The sequence below is a fragment of the Ambystoma mexicanum genome, chromosome 6q (genome assembly GCF_040938575.1).
Source record: "Ambystoma mexicanum isolate Mex_15411 chromosome 6q, UKY_AmexF1_1, whole genome shotgun sequence".
Lineage (NCBI taxonomy): Eukaryota > Metazoa > Chordata > Amphibia > Caudata > Ambystomatidae > Ambystoma > Ambystoma mexicanum.
The window spans coordinates 213,152,470-213,172,414 of NC_090937.1; the positions used below are offsets into that span (position 1 = coordinate 213,152,470).

General features: G+C 47.3%; 1 protein-coding gene across 3 annotated transcripts in view; it reads right to left on the reverse strand.

Moving 5' to 3' along the window:
- Positions 1 to 19,945, reverse strand: part of BTC (betacellulin) — a 392,756-nt gene that overhangs the window by 171,102 nt on the left and 201,709 nt on the right. For all 3 annotated transcript variants that reach the window (XM_069630652.1, XM_069630651.1, XM_069630650.1), the window contains exon 3: positions 13,887 to 14,004. In XM_069630652.1, coding sequence (XP_069486753.1) covers positions 13,887 to 14,004 — 118 coding nt within the window. The remainder of the gene's footprint in view (positions 1 to 13,886; positions 14,005 to 19,945) is intronic.

Genomic DNA, 19,945 nt, shown 5'->3' on the forward strand with positions numbered 1-19,945 from the left:
TGTGAGTGCCAAAAGAGAAATTGATTTGTGAAAAGCCGTAGTGAACTCGATGAAGGGAGGCAAACATTTAAGAAAGGGTCTGAGCCCGGAAGAGCGGTATCCAGGGGTGAGAAACCCTCACCCCAACAACACACAAAACGTCTCTGAATACAAGTCAAGTGAATCCGACAGGAGGGTGGCTGATAATCGAGAAGAGGGGGACCAAAGAGTGTAGAATCATCACCTCAAGTGCAATCCAAAAGGAACTTTTTGTTTTGAATCTATCAGACCATCAGAAGTAAGAAAGCTAACCTTCGAAGGTCCTGATATCGCTAAGAACTGTTGGCGATCTGAGCCAGAAGAGGGGGATCTAGGGGTGAAAAGTCATCACCCAATGTACATAAGGACAGGAACTTTTACTTTTTTATTTTTGAGTCTATCCGGTTCTCGGAGGCAAGAGACTTTTTATAGAAAAGAGACTTAACAACCGACGGCCCGGATACCTAAAGCGGAACTGTCCTCTCGTGCTGGGAAAGCTCGAGCATGTGCTGTGCTCAGGAGTCCCACCTTGTCCCGTGCTCAAAACATGGGGAAGGGTGACCCCCGGCTACCACATCCTGACTTAGCATTTGTTATCACTTCTTTCTTTCTTGTGAATCCTATCCCACACTCTTTTTGGGGTTTAGTTGTAAGGATTGGCTATAGTTATTTTTTGTATAAGCCATTTTATTTTGACAAAACGCCACTAGGACTTCCTCATTTTGATTTGATGGTCGTAGCTTGCTCCCATCTTAAATTTAGATTAGGTGTTTTTGCCCTCTACTATACAGTTTAATAAACACTGTTGAACTGTGATCACTTGTGTCTGTCCATTCTTGATACCATGCCTTCCTTACACCTGGCACAAGAAAGAGTAATACAATTTTAAAAAAGTAAGAGTCCTAGACTTAAGGACCATTGCAGTGTACTGAATAAATAGTCAATCTTCAGTGATAATGTAAATAGTTTTTAAGAAAAGAATTTACTGGAAACAGAAGTGTAAAAAACACCAAAGTATTTTAATCAAAGTATTATTCAAAGTCGGATTCAGAGCTCTACACGTTTCGGGATTACACCCTTCGTCAGGAGCAAGTATTAAACATCATAATTCTAGATTCTTATTAACATCATCTACAAAATAAAGAAAATAATTAAAAAATGTCAGGTTAGTATGCTATCCACTAACGAGTGGTACAAGGCCTATTATCCACGCTAGAAAAAACAGAAAAGGAAAGTAAAATCAATAAAGGGACCTAATATCTATCATACATCAAGAGTCATGCTATGTGGATCTACATTTAAACAGAAGTTCAAGGCACCAGGCCTTACCTCCTATTACAGGAGCCAACAACCACAAGAAGTGTCTTCTGAAATGATCTTGTTGTGAGGAATCAATATCCTCACCAGGGATGTGAAAACAGGTAATCTATATTGATCAAAGTAAAATGCATTTTGTCATAAAGTGCTAAGCTAGCACAGGGCACAAAAAGTCCCCCAAGCAGTTAAATCTATTCAACCCTATCTAGCAGAGAGGGAGAGGGGCGGCTTACCTTAGGCTAAAAGTCCATTACAGATAGCCGGTATCTCCACCATATACAGTGCGTGCATAAGGACGTCATCACACTGCTGCGTGATGGTGTCATGTGTCAAAATTGCGGTGCACGTAGACATGCGGCTCTAATAACGGTCTGGGGTACAAATTGTATATCTGTAATCAAATTCATGTATTAGGAAGCCCATTGTAAAAAGGTTGTCAGATACCATTTATTTACCCTGGGCACACGATTTATACTCCCAAATCACGGGCAAAGTCACAGGTTATAAAGTAAATATCCAATCAATGTGTATGTTTATATAGTAGAAAACTAAAGAATAAACACGTGTTAAAGTTGTAAATCATTCAGAAGGGAGTAGTTTCTTACCTGTAACTCCATTTCTCCAGCATTGGTATCTTTCATGGATTCACATGCTTAGAATATTCCCCGTCGTCAGGCTGGGAATCCCCGGTACATTATATAGACCCTTTCCCGTAGGAAAACTTTTTCGACGCTATACGTCCTATCCACCTCGTTTTGTATCATGCGTGCCCGCGCCGTCAGGACGCCATGATATAAATACAGGACCCGCCCCCGCGCTCCCTCAGATTTCGGCCCCCAAAGTAGTGGGGGAACCAGTTTGCATGCTCAGGGGAGGCAGGCGGGCGCATGTGAATCCATGAAAGATACCAATGCTGGAGAAATGGAGTTACAGGTAAGAAACTACTCCCTTCTCCAGCATTGGATCTTTCATGGATTCACATGCTTAGAATAGATTACATAGCAGTACCATCCCGAAAAGAGGAGGCGTGCATGCAAACTCACATACTTTCCTCACAATGTCCGTTCCCTATGGTCGTGTACCCATCAGCAATAGTTAACATAGAAAACGAACAATATTCAATCATAATTGCAACAAGATCTAACCCCTCAACCGGGGCGTACCTTATTGGAATAGGTGTCGAAGCACCGCCTGTCCCATCCGAGTATCTTCGGCATGTTGTTGTGGCAGGCAGTAATGGCGGGTAAAAGTGTGTGTAGCCGCCCAGGTAGCCGCCATGCAGATGTCCCCCAGAGGGACTCCAGACCACAGCGCCGTCGACGATGCCGCCGCTCTAGTTGAATGAGCTCTTGGGCGTCGCAGAAGAGGCTTACCAGCCTTGGAATGGCAGTACGAAATGGTAGACGATACCCATCTTGACAGTCCTTGCTTTGAAATGGCTTTGCCTTTAGCACCCAGACCATAGGCCACGAACAATTGCCTCGTTTCCCTGAAAGGTTGCGTGCGATGAAGATAAAACTTAAGAGCCCTCTTCACGTCTAATGTGTGTAACGTGCGCTCCGCTCCCGAGCATGGGTCTGGAAAAAACCTAGGTAAGACAATAGAGGAATGTTTATGGAACACTGAAGGCGCCTTCGGTATGAACTGTGGGTTAGTGGCAAGGACCACCTTGTTCTTAAAAAATCTTAAGTATGGTGGGTCTACCATTAGAGCTTGGATTTCCGAAATACGTCGGGCTGAAGTGATGGCCACCAGGAAGGCCAATTTCCAGGACAAAAACTTTAGAGACGACGATGACATTGGTTCAAAAGGAGGTTTCATAAGAGACGCTAACACCAGATTGAGGCTCCACACCGGAGGAAATCTCTTCTCGGGAGGGAAACTCCTGAACAACCCTTTAAGGAAGTGCTTAATCAGGCGGTCGCTGAATAATGGTGCGGAATGTCGTTGACGTGTAAACCTGGAGATGGCGGCCAGGTGTACTTTTATCGACGACACCGATAAGCCCTTTTGAGCTAAGAACAGCAAGTATGGGAGGAGCTGTTCCGGCATAATCAACTGCGGATCCAAACCTGGTTGATCCCCACACCACTGACAGAAACTCCTCCATTTGTACGAGTATGAGGTGTTTGTGGAAGGTGCTCTTGCCGCTTGCAGAATACGACGACACTCCTCCAGAATCGTTAGCTGGCCAAATTCGGCGAAGTCAGGAGCCAGGCCGTCAACTTGAGGCTGTCCGGGTCGTGATGCCAGATGATACCCTCCTGTCGAGACAGAAGGTTGGGGATCTTCCTGAACCTCATTGGCTCCGCCGCAGCCAAGTGCAGCAGGTCTGAGAACCACACCTGTCTGGCCCAATACGGGGCTACCAAAATCACCCGACATGGGTACTTGAGGATCCATTGCAACGTCCTCCGGATAAGAGGAAAAGGAGGGAATGCGTACAGGAATTTGTTCGTCCATGGGAAGGAGAACGCATCCCCCAGTGAGCCCTGCTGAGGCCATCTGCTTGCGTACTGTGGGCATTTTCTGTTGTCCTTCGTCGCAAACAGATCGATGGAAGGATGTCCCCACTTCTTGAATGCATGTTGCAGTTGCTGGTCGTTCAGCACCCATTCGTGAACCTCGTTCATTTCCCTGCTGAGGGCATCTGCCTCCACATTTCTCACACCTGGTAGGTGGAACGCCAAGATTAGCATGTTGTGTTGCAGGGCCCAATGCCAGATTTTCTGTGCCTCCGTCGACAGGGACCTGGAACGTGTTCCTCCTTGTTTCCTTAAGTAAAACATTGTAGTCGTGTTGTCCGTCATGACACGCACCACAGAGTCTCTCAGTTGAGGAAGAAAAGATTTTAGAGCCCATCGCACTGCTCTCAGTTCTAGCAGGTTGATATGCAGGGAGGACTCTTGTAACGACCATCGGCCTTGTACTTGTAACGTCTCCAGATGAGCTCCCCATCCGCTCAGTGAAGCATCCGTCACCACTGTCTTCTGGAACTCCGGTTCCAACAGAGGCATTCCTTTCGTTAGATGAGTAGAAACTCTCCACCAGCGGAGTGCTTGTACCAGTTGTTCGTCGATGACCAGTCTGTCGGACCAGCGACCTTGGCTCTGCATCCAACGGTCCGCTACAAATTCCTGGCAAGGTCTCATAAACAGGCGGCAGTTGTTTATCAACGGAATGCAGGACGACATGGTCCCTAGCAGGGACATGTATTTGCGCACCGACACCCTGGTACCGCATTTCCATTCCGACGCCTTGCTTTGTAGCTTCAGTATTCTTTCGCTGGATGGTCTTACAAGGCCTGTGTGCGTATGAAACTCCGCTCCTAGAAAGACAAAGGTCCTCGAGGGCTCTACGGAGGACTTGCTGAAGTTTATCGCGAAGCCCAGTTCCTGTAAAAGGGACATCGTGGCCCCCAGACTGTTTCGTGTTTGTTCCATGGACGAGCCTCTGACCAGCCAGTCGTCTAAATATGGATAGACATGGTGACCGTCCTTCCTTAAATGGGCCGCTATGGGCGCCAAGCACTTGGTGAACGTCCTGGGGGAGGACTTGAGACCGAACGGGAGGACCTTGAACTGAAAATGCTTTTGGCCGACGACGAACCTTAAATATCTCCTGTGTCGTGGACGTATTGGGATATGAAAATATGCGTCCTGAAGATCTAGCGACGACAGATAATCCATGGGTTGCACTGACCTGATAACCTCCTGGAGCTTTAGCATTTTGAATTTTGAGCTCTTTAGCCATTTGTTGAGTACCCTCAGGTCGAGAATGGGCCTCCATTTTCCATTTGGCTTCTTGACGACGAAGAACCGGGAATAAATCCCTTGTCCTTCCTGTGCCACAGGAACCCGTTCTACCGCTCCTTTTTGTAGCATAAGCGCCACCTCTTGTCTTAGAACTCGAAGGTGGGGCTGGGCCGAAAACACTGGCGGAAGACTCGGAGGCTTGTTTTTGAATTGCAGCGCATGACCCATGCGAACCGTGTCCAGAACCCATCGATCTGTGGTGATGCATTCCCATTGGTCGATATGATGATGAGAGACTCGACCCCCCAGGACGTTCCGAAGGCCGTCATTGGTTGCTGGTTTGCTTGTCCTTCGTCGACGAGGGACCCGAGCCTCGTCGTCTGGAGGCTTAATAATCTCTGCCTCTACGTGCCGACTGGGATGCCCGTCTGTAGCCTTGTGAAGAGTATGAGGGCCTGTTAAATCCACGGTCCCTAGAGGCTCCAAAGCGGGAGTTTCCGGAGGCGCCCCTGAAGGGGCGAAAAGAGCGAAAACTTCTACCTGTCTGGAGGGCGCCAAGACACCTAGCGGTATCTGTGTCTTCCTTCATCCCCTTCAAGGCTTCATCAACCTTATCTCCAAACAGATGTTCTCCTTCACATGGCATATCTAGAACTTTGTACTGGACTTCAGGTCTAAAAGTAGTACATTTAAGCCACGCTTGTCGACGAAGTACTACGCCATGATTGATTTGTTTGAACCCCGACTCTGCTAGGTCCACCGCAATATTAATTGCATGGTTCGAGGCCTCCTCACCATCCCGTACTAGTAACATGGCTGCTTTGCGATGTTCTTCCGGCAGGTGTTCTAGGATAGGGGCTATTTTATGCCACATCTCCCTATCGTAACGCGATACAATCGCCAAGGAGTTGGCAGCTCTCACCGTCGTGGCGCCGACTGAGAGCACCTTTTTCCCGAAGGCGTCCTGTCTCCTTGCCTCACTTTCTGGAGGGGTTGAACATTTTTGCTGTACTCTGGCCTTCCTAGCCGCTGCCGCCGATACCACAGAGTCTGACAGTGGCTGTGATGTTAGACATTTTGGAGTGGACTCCGGAGCTTTAAACTTTTTCTCAATACGCCCCTTAATAGCCGGTTCCGAGAACGGATGACGCATCGTCTTGAGACCTTCTTGCCATACGTGGTCCAGGATTGGGATGGCAAATACCGATTTCCTCCTTTGACCCATGTGATCAAAAAGAAAGCAATCTTTCTTCTGCTCCTCAGGGATTAAGCCGAACTCGGAACACGCTTTCCCCATCATTGCATGGAAGGCTCCCACATCATCCGGAGGAGATGGTTGTGCCTGGCTCCTCGTAGACTCTACCTCTACATCCGAATTCCATGTTGGGTCTCTCGACGGTGACAGGGAGATGTCCGACCCTGAGTCACCTCGTATAGAATCGGACTCCGATAGCTCACCCTCCTCCTGCACTCGAGGACGATCCTTCGCCACCTGGGAGGCCGAAGGGCTTTTGGTCGTCGTGCGAGCTGCTTGAGCTTGTTCGTCGACGGAAGGTGCAGAAAATATCGACGATGAAGTGCCAGGCTGAGGGATCTGCGTATCCAGACGCTGCAGGAGCTTCTGAAGTGTATTAAGCACATCCAGAGACAAAACCGTCTGTGGGGTCAGCAACGTCGAGGATAGAGGGACCACACCCCCACTCGCACTCGTCGTCGACGTATTGGAAGGCCGTAGGCCCAAGTCCGACGGCTGCATAACCATGTCACCTTCTCCTTCCACCGACGACCCCGGCAAGGCCGTGTCTTGCAGCAGGACCTCAGGGGGGGCCGGTTCACAAACCTCTGGCTGCCAGGCCATAAACTGAGTCCCCGTCGACGAAGGAATCCCCACCGCTGCTGCCTGAATAGTAATCGGCATCGTCAGCGATACCGGGGTCGACGAGCCAGTCGCCGGCACCGAGCCTTTAGACTTCGTAGCCGATTTCGTTGCCGACTTCCCTGCTGAAGCGTCTCGACTCACGAAAGACCTAGGACGGTCCCCTGAGGAGGATTTTGATGCCGCTTGCCTCTCCGTCTTAGAGGATGAGGAGGAGGAGGACTTTTTGTGTGATGAGGAAGACCCAGCATGCTTCCCCGCATGCTTGTCCACAGGGCATTTTTCAACAGGCCTCGCCTTCTTCGAGGGAGGTTCCGACTTGCTCCTGGAGGCCGTGGAGCCAACTTCTGATGCCGGATAGGCACCCGCTCCGTCGTTAAGCCAGTCGACCAACCTTCTTTTCCGATCTTTAAGGGTTTTTTGGGAGAAACCCTGGCATATCTCGCATGTATCCGCCGTGTGGTGCGGGTGGAGACAGTAGATACAATCCATGTGGGCATCACCCTCATAGATTTTTTTGAGTCCACATGTCGCACAAGGACGGAATAAAGCTTTTCCGGACATATTTTCTTCAGAACGGAACTTCGCCGAAGCGAAAACACAACCTAACTTCAATTAGCAGTAACCGCGAGGATCCCACTACTTTGAAAGACGGTTGAAATCTGAGGGAGCGCGGGGGCGGGTCCTCTATTTATATCATGGCGTCCTGACGGCGCGGGCACGCATGATACAAAACGAGGTGGATAGGACGTATAGCGTCGAAAAAGTTTTCCTACGGGAAAGGGTCTATATAATGTACCGGGGATTCCCAGCCTGACGACGGGGAATATTCTAAGCATGTGAATCCATGAAAGATCCAATGCTGGAGAAGCCCATCTCTCTACATAATCAACAGCAAAATGCTCTATAGAATGAGAATTGGTAAATGCTGTTAAGTCTAAAAAAATGGATAGTCCATAACTACAGCTCAAGCTAAGCTGATGCAGTGTTCAATTGATGGTTGCATTTATCCAGTTGAATGGGAGCTACAGTACCATGTTCACAATCTAACACCAAACCTAGTAGAAGACAGATTATAGGTAGTGACTATGACGTACATGTCTTGATTTATTTTCACAAGAACCATATTCTTCCATTCAACCAGAGCATATGCATGTGTTGCATGGTCTTCGGCAGCCCTGTTTGTAATGTACATAATTTTATGAAACAATTGTACAAACCTCATGTGAAACTAATATCAAATAGATGTATTCAAATTCAATATCAAGTAGTCCAAACACAGCATTGGACAGTAATTCAATTGTACAGCCTATTTCATAAGACTCCAAGGTAGAACTTGTTCATCCCTGTGGGTTGCAAGGAGTCAAATTTGTCTATCCATGATAGTTCACGTGCCCATTTTTAATTCAGGTCACCACCTCTTTGGGGTCTACATGCTGCCTCTAATATAATAATAATAATAATAATAATAATAATAATTTGGCATTTATATAGCGCTACGAACCCTCAGGTATCTGAGCGCTGCTTATTATTACCCACGGTGTGTGGTGCTCATTTATCGACCTCGGAAGGATGAAACGCTGAGTTTGGCGCTGCCGGGATTCGAACCTGCGTTCGCAGGCTCTGCACTGATGTCAAAGCAAGCGCTCTACTCGCTGTGCCACTTGACCGGCATTGGGCTACTGTGTGTCGTAGTTGGGCTACTGTGTGTCTTTTTTCAGTGAAGTTTCTAGCGACTGACAATTTAGCATTATGTGTACGGAGGTTAAGCTTATGTTTGTTCCATCTTTTTTGCATGCTTGGTGGTCTGTTCCGCGTAGAAGATTCCAGACAGGCAGCTCAGATCATTGTTGACACAGCTAGTGCCACAGGTGGCGGAAGTCTCCAAGTTTAATCTTAGCACCTGATTGTGAGTGTTTCACAAAAGTGCCTTCCATGATATTGGTGCAACTTAGGCACGGAAACGTGCCATTTTTATGGCCAGCATGTTGTTTCAATCTTATATGCTTTTTCCGCCTATACAAGTAGGTCGCGAAAATTTCCACCCCTCATGCATGCAATCATGGGTGGTTTAGGAAAGAGTTTGTTCAATTGTGTGTCGAGCTGAATCAGTCAACAGTTTTTCTTAAGTAGCCTGATCACATGGTGACTCTGACAACAGCATTTCATGGAATATAGAACCAGTGTATTCTTATTCTTGAATTTGGGGGTCAAACGACCCTCACGTTCTTGTTGGTGAGCCTTGTTCCGTGCGATTGTGACTATTTCAGGGGGATACAACCTCTGAATGTGAAACTTTCAGAAAGATACCATCAACCCCAAAAGATGCTTCATTGAAGATTAATCCTTAGGAGAAGGGAGTCATTCTCCTAACTTAAGTTAGTTTTCTTAGTGGTAGGGTCAGTTAGGGTAGCTTTTGAACAGCTACCTTATTTCTTTGGACACTCTCACGACTGACAAACAAGCACCTTAGTTAGTAACATAGTTAAGAACCACCCATAGTCATATGGAAAATTAGGCTTCATCTCATTACTTTAAGAAAAGATTGTAGATCAAGTCCTCTGAGAGTCTGTGACCGTCTTCTGACTTGCCACAAGAGCTTGAAGCTTGAAGTACCATGTTCTGTGTGGGCTTTAATGCTAACTGACCTAAGCCATCCGAGGCTCGAGTGAGTGGCTATTTCCCATCAAGCCAACACCAGAGGTTAGTGGTAAAGATGTAAAATGATTCTTTGTACAACTGATTACATTTTCTTTTAGTGTAGGCCCCTAGACGCCATTTATGTTCAGGATACTATCAACCTGCCACTAATCCCTGCTGCATGCGAACATTCAGAGACTCCATTTGCACATTAATCCAGTAAGTCCACATCAATACAGCAGTTATAATCAACATTTGGGATATTATTTGACACACAATGGCTCCTGTGGCCTTGCTACTGAACCGGTTGCCTCAGTGAGCGGTGTCTGCGGAATTATTATTATTTTCTTTGGCCTATCGACAGTATCAGCTAAAAGGGGCACTTGTTTCATTTCAGTTTAAGTGACGGTGGGAAATAGAGAACTGAAAACAGTTATGGTTTTATACAAATATAAAGCACATTTCAATTTCTGTTTTTAACAATGTATGAAAACAAAAACAAGGCTCTGTAGAGTTGCCTCTATAAGGTGACAAAAGAACATTGGTGTAGCAGTTCAAAATCTGGTGACCAAATGATTGAGGAATTCATATAATCTACTGTTAGTCCGAAAACCTATATGCTTGAAAGGACATCTGTGTCACGGTCACAGATGGCTCATAGAGCACTCCCCCTACCAGAGAAGGTTCAATGGTTTTTATTGATTTCTTTGGCAGGGCGATGGGGCCGGCCTGCACTCATCTAAATGCAGCGTTTTCCACACTAGCTCAGGGCTTCCTATTCCCCGAGTTAGTTTACAGAGACAAACCTAAACTATCGAATTCCTAAATAGCCACCAGGGATAACCTTAATGCAATCGCCTACTCGATATAGAAATTATCCCTACACTATCAATGTTGTTAGTAACTGAAAGGGATTACAGAGTTGTGCTTTTCAGACACTATACCCGACTTGATCTCCTTCCTCGCACACCCGGATGTTCCTCTCCCTGTCCGACTGTTGTGCTCCGGAACTCTACTACCCTCCTGCGTCCAACTACACCCATTTTCGTCAAAGGGCTGCTTACAGGATTATACAACAAATCAGACTCCCCACAGTGAAGAGACGACCTCTGAAACCACTGGTATCCTCAAACAATTACACACATTCTACTCTAACTTATACAAATCTGACACGCAGGATTCCCAAATTCAAATACTATATTGAACTCCCAAGACTCACCTCAGCAGATACCCAAATTTTAGAAAATCCTATCACAACGGATGAGGTACTATGGGCAATACGGGTACTCCCATCACATAAGTCACCTGGCCTGAACGGTTTTACGGACAGGTTTTACAAAACATATAGTAACATTTTAGCTCCCATCTTAACTAAGCTGTTTAATTATTTTCCGCCTACGGGACAAATTTCACCCACTATGGAAGAAGCGAAAAAAAAAATATTTCCCTAAACCCGGTAAAGACCCAACAATCTGTGGGTCCTGCCATCCCATTAACCTAGACGCAAAAATGTTTACCAAGTTGTTGGCTGTAGATCTCTTACCATCACTAATACACACAAACCAAACAGGTTTCATCAAATCAAGGCAAACACATGATAATATACATAAAGTTTGCCACATCGCGGAGAAGGTGGGGAAAAAATAGATCCATGCGTTTCTAGTTTCCATAGACGCCTAAAAGGCTTTTGGCCGCGTACAATGGTTTTGACCCTAGAGAAAATGGTATTTGGACCGAATTATATAAAATGGATAAGGGCAAACTATCAAAATCCCTCTGCAAGATTGTCAATAAATGGACACTTAACATCATTAATCTCCCTTCAACGCGGTACCAAACAGGGGTGTCCTCTCTCTCCTATGTTATACGCATTACACCTGGAACCTTTACTGATCACAATTAGACAAACAGAGGTAATAAAAGGCATCATGAATGGTGGTGTTCAACAAAAAATAATGGCTTACACCGACGACATGCTGCTTATGGCAACAGAACCATCAAACACGATATGGGACACCATGCACGCATTTGAGAAATTTGGGGCAGTGGCGGGACCGAAAATAAACGCGCATAAATCAGAGATTCTGATTCTATCACTATCTACCCCAGAGGCTTTAGACCTGCAGGCACGGATATGTTTCAGATGGGCTAAAGAGGGAAATACACTGCTAGGGGTAAGAATCACCCCACCCCTTAAAGACTTATATACAGCTAATTATCCCCTTGTATTAAAGGACCTTGAATCTCAACTTAAACAATGGGATCCACTTATGTCATGGCTGGGCAGAATCAACTCTGTGAAAATGGCCACTCTCCCCAAAGCACTTTATCTGTTTCAAGCGCTACCTATCAAAGTACCATTATCCTTCTTCCGTAAAATACATAAGGCAGTTTCTACATTTGTGTGGCAAAATAAACCCCCGCAGTTAGCACAAGCTATATTAATGCTGCCAACAGACAAGGGAGGGATGGGTCCCCCCAATTTCTTGCAGATTGTGCTGCGCAAATCAGGGTGATAAAAGAATGGTCTGTGGGATAAACTGAGAAGCGCTGGGTACAGATGGAACTAGCAGAGGGCAGACCCAGATCAGCCAATATTCATCTGAGTGAAATTATGCACACAGTGGAAAACACCTGGGACGACGCAGTGAAAAAACACGGCATTACAACTTTCCCTTCCCCTCTCACGCCCTTATTTTTTAACCCCCAATTTACCCCGGCCTAGAACCAAATGCTTTAAGATAACGGAAGTAGGCTGGGTGTGAGAAACAGAGATATGTTCTGGGGTAAACAGTAAAATCATTTATACAATGCAAGCAGGAGCTGGGGCTACATGGACAATCCAGGTTTTAGATATTTCCAAGTGAGACATTGGATTCTGGCTCCCCCGATTAAGGCCGCAGCCACGAGGGAATTAACATCTTTTGAGCATTTAGTGATATCCAATCCAGGGACCAAGGCCCTTATTTCTAACCGATACAAAATACTCGGGAATGGACCTTCGAAACGAAGATCATCTATAAAAAATGTTGGCAGGCTACATTGGGGGGGAGTGTGAGGGGGAGAGGTCACTGATCAGGACTGGGAGACACATGGGAGAGCAATTCCTAAACTCACTAGATCGATTCAAGTAAAAGAATGTTGGCTCAAACTCATGGTGCAATGGCATACTCCGGCCGGCCTCACTCAACTGAAACCTACCATATTGGATAAATGCTGGAGTGAATGTGATCCTGTTGGGAATTGGGAACATACATGGATGAGCTGACTGAGGTTGGCCAAATACTGGGGTGAGGTGAATTCATATCTGTGTGACATTTTTTCTATTCGTACAGCTCTCTCTTTACATACCAGCTTGTTAGTTATGTTGGACTTTAGATGACTGCCAAAAGCTGTTCAGAAAACCTTTGTGATATTGCAATTAACAGCTCTGCTTGTGATTACTCAGAATTGGAAGCGAAGAAATCCACCTCAGACTTCAGAATGGTTTTCTAAAGTATGGAACTTTTTATTTTCAGAGTGGGTGACATATTGCCTACAGGGAGATTTCTGATTGTTTACTGAAGACTGGAACATTGTACTAAACTTTCTTAACAAAAGACTTTAACATCCAGGACTGTCCTCAAAGACTGCGCCTGCTGGGTATTGTTCGATATGCCAAATTAGGGTTACACAGAAATGTGGTATTGATAATAGCATTGCATTGAAGTTGTTACTAACAGGTGGGGGTAAGGGAGAGTGGTTACAGTTCGAGATGTAATTTTGAAATGCGAACATAAAGAATTCCCAAAAAATAAATAATGCAGGGAATACCATGCACAGCACGGGATTCCCTTTATTCATGGTCTCCTTCAAAAGGTAAGCGTTTGCGAGAGAATGCGTCCATGCACTTGCTAATGGGAGGTGGGTGTTTCTGTGCATATATTTTGACATTTTGTAAAGTGGGCTGCAATCTCATACTGCCAGGGAAGCCAGTGCAATCCCAGATCACCCCACCTCCTCGTGTGTTCATGAAACACTGCACAGCTTTCGGAATGTGCACAGCATTAAGTCCCAGGAAGAGATTTAGCTCCGATACAAAAATAGACTTGCCGACACTCTCACGTTTCAGTGGGAGAAATGCCCGTCACCGCTTCAGAATCCTGCCTGCGTCATGGTTTTGTGACAGGACAGCGTTTAATGACACCGTGCCTTTGCTGAGCAATATGCAAGTCATACAGCCCTAAATAACGAAACTTAATTCCCTGGCAGTACCAATCAATAGTGCCCCTAGCACTTACACACAGGATGGTTTCTTCATTTCCACCACATATCGGCACTTCCCTTTGACGCAGTAGTGTTTGTACTCTTTGGGACATCTCGAAAAATGGCTTCTCCGTTTTGCCGATTCCAAACCATCTACAAAATAAAAAAATGAATATGTGTATTTCAATAACATCGATGGTCTACCCCCAGCGGGAGCAACAGTAATCCGTTACTTCCAGTCCCTTTCCCTCCGATACACCATCAAACTGAAATATTGGGCAACGCTCCACATTTCTGTGCCGATGAAAACTAGATCACATGTAGCCTTTATTTACAAACGTTTGCTGTTCAACGAATTAGGCTAATAAGCAGGCCTTAGCCGCCTCAATTTGTTATTTAAATACGTAGAGAGGAAATACAGTCCAATGAACATCAAAGGCTATTATTTGCACTTCACCAAAAATGCACTCATTGTTCTAAATATAAAATGCGTTTTGACAAAAAAAAAGTTTAATAAGGAGTAAAGTGGAATAGCGCAAACAGGGAAAGTGGAGAGACGTGAGAGGTTGCAAGAAAAGAGGACAAGAACTGAATCAGAATACAGAAAAATAACGTACACATTATGTGAGAATCAATATGACGAAATCCCTCCAAAAGCCTAGTTTAATTGAAAAAACAGACAAACCTAACAAGGATGCATATCGCAGAGATGTAGGAGTTAAAATTGCACAGAACCGTCTTATCAATGCAAGTCTCCGACCAACTCAACAAAACGTTTGGGAGTTACTGCAGCACGTGTTGTGAAAGCACCTTGGAGATAAGGTGGGGGGGGGAGGGAGTAAAGATTTTTAAAAAACGTACACCGACCGTCATTAATTACTAAATCTTGGTTTGAACTTCAGCTGGCAACCAACCATCCATTGGTGGCTGGTGATTTTTGGTTTTGGCGGATTTGATGGCCAAACCATTGCTAACTGAGAAGCTCAAAGAAGAGGTGTTAGAAGCAGAAGATAGTTGCCATGGTTACTGGCAAGGCGTGTGGGCAATGCAGATTGTTAATTTATGTGACCCTTGCACCTTTTAAACCAATGAGCATGTATTTTACAGTGATTCTACCAGTTAGAATTCCTATTTTAAATCACGTGCTTCAATCTCCTCCATGGCCCAGAAAGATTCTTGCTTTGTCATCTGTCTGCCCGTTAGTATGCCATGGTTTTGTAGGGAATCTCCCCAGTGATCAGACCGAGAAAACACAACCCATTAGGGAAAAAGGCTAGGTGCACCCTTTGTCGAGAAATACGAGAGCTTATATTTTGTATACAAAAAGGAAACGTGACAGGGTATCATGAATCCACTGGCATGGAGTTCTCTCTCGTCATTGGTACAGGATTCAGGTTATAAACACCAAAATCGTCACTTGTGACACACTCAATATACAGTATTAATCCCCCACCCTCATTGGCTACTACCTATATACATGCTCATAATTTCATATAGCTCATTCTTCAATTGGTTCTGCTATCTTCTCTTCTGGCATCCCCACATGGGGGTAGCGTCCTCGTCCATCTTGGAATGCTGCAAAGAAATTGGTTAAATTCAACTGGCTCCACCTTACCTTTTATTCTAAACACGTGAAATGCGCCCGGTTATCAACATGACAACTTCGAGGTCAGCCTGGTTCTTGCGAACAAAGCAGCCCTTTTCTCATGCCAGACACAACATCACCCCCATCAGGGCCCACCGCACTGTTTGGGCATCACTCTTAGCTCTCCCTGGAACAAGTCATAGATCATGGTGTGCTCCACTTTCCAAGTTATCAGTTCTCCTCCCTTTGAGTACCCCTAGTGTCCCACTAATCAATCGAGTTTGCGAAGGATTTTGGACCCATTTCCCTGCACATCTGGTAGTTCAAATAGAATGACCGTCATCCTGTGGGGCGCTAGGGTCTTAAATCTTGGTTCATATTTTGGCAGCTCAAGACCTCTGCCTCAGCTCCCGGGAATATAACCTTGGTAGTGGGCCGCAGCCCTTTGTCTATTCAGCTACACACATTCCTGTCTAATTTATTCAAAGGCCTAACTGATGTGCTTGTATGGGCATGTTCCTTACTGCATCTGGAAATTGGAATGTGATGATCAAGTGAGGGATGAGGCCTCGTTGTTCTGTGTCTTCACACATGGCCTGCGAGTATTGAGGCCTACTCCTGAATGCAGCACTACTTCATGTTATAACTATTATGTATATATACTGTATTCTATGTAATTCTATTGCGAAGCTACTTGTTACTTTCCCCCTATTTGATTTCCCACTCCTGATGATTATTCCCATCCATGAAGCACCCCTCTACCACCACAACGTCCTGTACTTACTTTCCATGTTTCAGTATATTCGCTACGATCTGGACATGCATCCTAACATGCCCACCTCTTTAGTTAATCATTCATTAACTAACTTCTCCCTTTCTCTCAGTCTATCCGCTCCATCTTTAGGAACCCATGCCCTGCACACATGACACCAACTACCCGCATCCCGTGCATATTTCTCTGGGGTACACGTAAGATATATACAGTCCTGGTCATTCGCTAAATTTCCCCAGTGCTCAATGTGGTTTTCAGGATCTGGCAGGGGCGATGTTAATGTCCCTGGGAGGGTGGATAGGTTGTTAATTTCTGACCATAGCAGAGCCCCTATAATGTGTCAATGATCCATTCTGCGCATCATTTGGGGGTATGTACGTACAGCATGACAACCAGTTCTTTTTGCACATGGCCGTCAACGGATTCTGGACATTTCGGTTTTGAAGCGTCATCAACTAATTCACCCTCAGTTCACTTTTAATAGAATTGAGACCTTGTTCAGTGTCATTTGCCAACTGGATCACCTCCCATCGAACAATCTGCAATCATTTCGCATTCGCAGCAGACTTGTTGGGACGCGAAGGTTAATTCTGTTTTAGTGTACAGCCAGTATTTATCTGGAATTGCTTTGAGCAACTTGGACGATTCTTCCGACAGATAATTCAAGCTCTTCCTTCTCGACTTCACCGACTGCCTCTTCTTCATTTTGGGGGGTTGGAGAGAGGGTGAAATCGATTGCACCAACTTGTGGTTAGGTGCTAATGTCAAGTGTACTTCTGGCACCACCAGCATAGCTGAATGTAAGGTTGTTAGTGCGCACGTGCCTCGCAAAAAGGTGGAAGATGCAGGTATGCTTGTTGGCCACATACACAGTACATGTTCATTAATGCCGCTGTTATTTTGCAAGAAGATCTGGAATGAACATTGTCATGTTACACTTTGTGTTAGTGCCTACTGGAACAGTTCCATGCCCTCGGAAACAAAACTGATATTCATCTCCTGGTTCCACTTTTACTGGAGTCTCACGTGCTTCAATCCATGTTAGTTTAGGTATATATGCAGTCCATATTAAAAAAACAGTTCTTGTTAATGTTCCACATAACTTCTGCACTGAACCCTGCCAACCCCCACTGCCGCACAGCTCATCACAGCCTTCTACCATCGGGTTGATACAAACAACACACCGTCCAATTTTAACATGTGCCTGGGCTTACATTGGGGGGCACCGTCATCCCTTGCACACTTCTCTCTGTCTTTGTTCATCAGTACAACGTGTAGTTTGTGCCCCTGGAATAGGCTACAGATCAGACACAGCTCTAAATGTACCAAACACTGAGCCTCCAATGGCAATATTTCTTGAGGTACTGACATTTTGGGTGCTCCTGACACGTGGGGGATGAGGGAGCAGACATAACCGCCCGTTATACCTCTGTTTCTCCAGCATGGGGTCTGGCATGGATTCACATGCTCAGGAATATTCCCCGTCGTCAGGCTGGGAATCCTCGGTAAAGAAAAATCAGTATCAGTTTCGTTTCTGATCTGTCTTTCGTAGTAGTAACCAATCACTGATCTCTGCGTCATACTGACCACAGCCAATGACTGCCATCTCCCTAAGCCCTGCCTCTGGCAGCCATCTCCAGATTTTTACCGCACGTTCAAGTGTTGGGAGTCCTCGTGCTTAGCTCTCGAGCTTTTGCTGCGTGTTTCGCGCTTTTTCAGGTGAATTTTCACATTTTTTCGGTTAATCGAGCCTCAAGCTCCACCGTTTCTACTCCCGTTAACGGGTACCCGTTGCAGGATCTTTTCTACGCCCCTCAAGGGTGAAGATTTCGTCGAATCAACCTCTTGGAGGATTCCAGAAGATTAGCGGGTGAGAAGAAGAAGAAAGGGTCAGAGCGGGCTTCTAAGTCCTGTGCGGGCGCCCCGGCGACGGGTGCCCAACACCAGGCCAAGCGCCGCGAGTCGGCTGGCTCCGGGAGCGCCGAAAGGTCGGTCTCTTCGGTCGCCAGGCAGGGCGCACCTTCCCCGGCACCGTCAACCACGAGCCAGCGCTCCGGTTCGGGGAAGAGGAAGTCCGAGACCCCGGGTAAGCTTCGGAAGAAGCCCCGTCCGATCTCGGGAGAGGGGGAGTGAGGCGTCGCCCCTCCCCCAAAGGAGAAGGCCCAGGACGCACCTAAGGTGGTGAAGGCCCCCACCCAGCAGGCAAAGGCCTCTATCGAGGCGATCGCGGAGACTCTGGCCAAGCCGGCAGAGACCCCGCTAGCGGAGACTGCCTCCGGGACTAGAGTTTCCCTGCCGCCAAGGAGGGAATCCTCTTTTCAGCCCATCGTCATGGCCCCCATGATGGAAGAAGGGAGGGGGGGCACGGTAGCCTCCTCGAGCTCGGAGTCAGCCTCGGAGGGGGAACTGACCGAGGCCGTGAGGATTCTCGAAGTCCAATTCGAGAAGGTTCGATCCCGCAAGGAAGATCCTCGGGAGATAACCGAGGAAGACGACGATGGCGAGGAAGAGCAGCCTTCCCTTCCGGCGCAGCCGGAACCTAGGCCTCAGGATAGCTCAGCGGCCATTTTGTTTGCAATCCAGTCCTTATGCTCTGAGATAAGGACGAGATTACCACGGCCCAGGCCGGAGGACCCGCAACCTGGCCCGTCGGGAAGTCCTCAGAACAAACGACGGAGGACCCAACCCTCTCCTCCACTCGCCCCCGTAAGGCCTGCAGTTCCCTCCTCATCCTCCCACGAGTCGGGAGATGACGGTGCGGTGGGCTCGACGACGGGTTCTGAGGGCGGCGACGACGACGACGGGACGGGTCTCCCATCGCACGTGCCTCTCCACCCAACGAGATTGGCTCATTCCACGCTATGATAGCCAGGGCGGCCGAATTGTGCAGCTCTGCCCGGAGGAGCAGAAAAAGGAAGGTTTCCTCCATCAGCGCCGGGAGGCCAAGAGGAAGACTGTCATTGCGGTGCCTCTAATCGATGACATCTGGGAGGAGGGCCTGTCGGTACTCAAGAACCCCTCCACAGCACCAGCCAAACGGGACCGGTACGAGAAGAAGTACCGGGTCCCCGAGACTGCTCCCCTGTGCCTCAGGGCCCAGCCAACGCCAGACTCAGTCGTCTCGGCGGCGGCGAAGAAGAAAGCGGCGGGGTCAGGAGCCTCAACGTCGAATTCCCCTCCGGACGGCGAGGGAAGGAAGTTGGACGCAATGGGGCGACGGGTCATTTCGTCGGCGGCGACGACAATCAAAGCGGCCAACGCCCTGGCGATCGTGGCCCGTTACGACAGGGAGCTCTGGTTTAAGCTGGCCCCCATATTGGACTTCCTACCGGACAACAAGAGGTCCGAGGCCCTGGAAATACTTCAAGAAGGCGAGGTGGCGTCGGACCATGCCATAACGGTGGCAACCGATATTGCCGATACCGGGTTCCACCAGCTGGGCAACGGAGTTTGCCTATGACGACGGGGTGGGCTCCGGGCGACCGACTTCCGTCAGGATGTCCAGACCAGGGTGTTGGACATGCCGTTCGACGGCAGCAACTTGTTCGGGAAGGCGGTGGACGAATCCCTCCAAGCCATAAAGACGGACACGGAGACGGCCCGCGCCCTAGGAGCCCTTCAGCAACGACGGCCCTTTCGGAGCTCCGGGGGCAGACAAGGGGCCTCCAAGGGATCCAGCGGTGGCTCGTCGTCCTACCGCCAGGCGGCACGCTCCTCGTCTCAGGAGGCCTACAGGG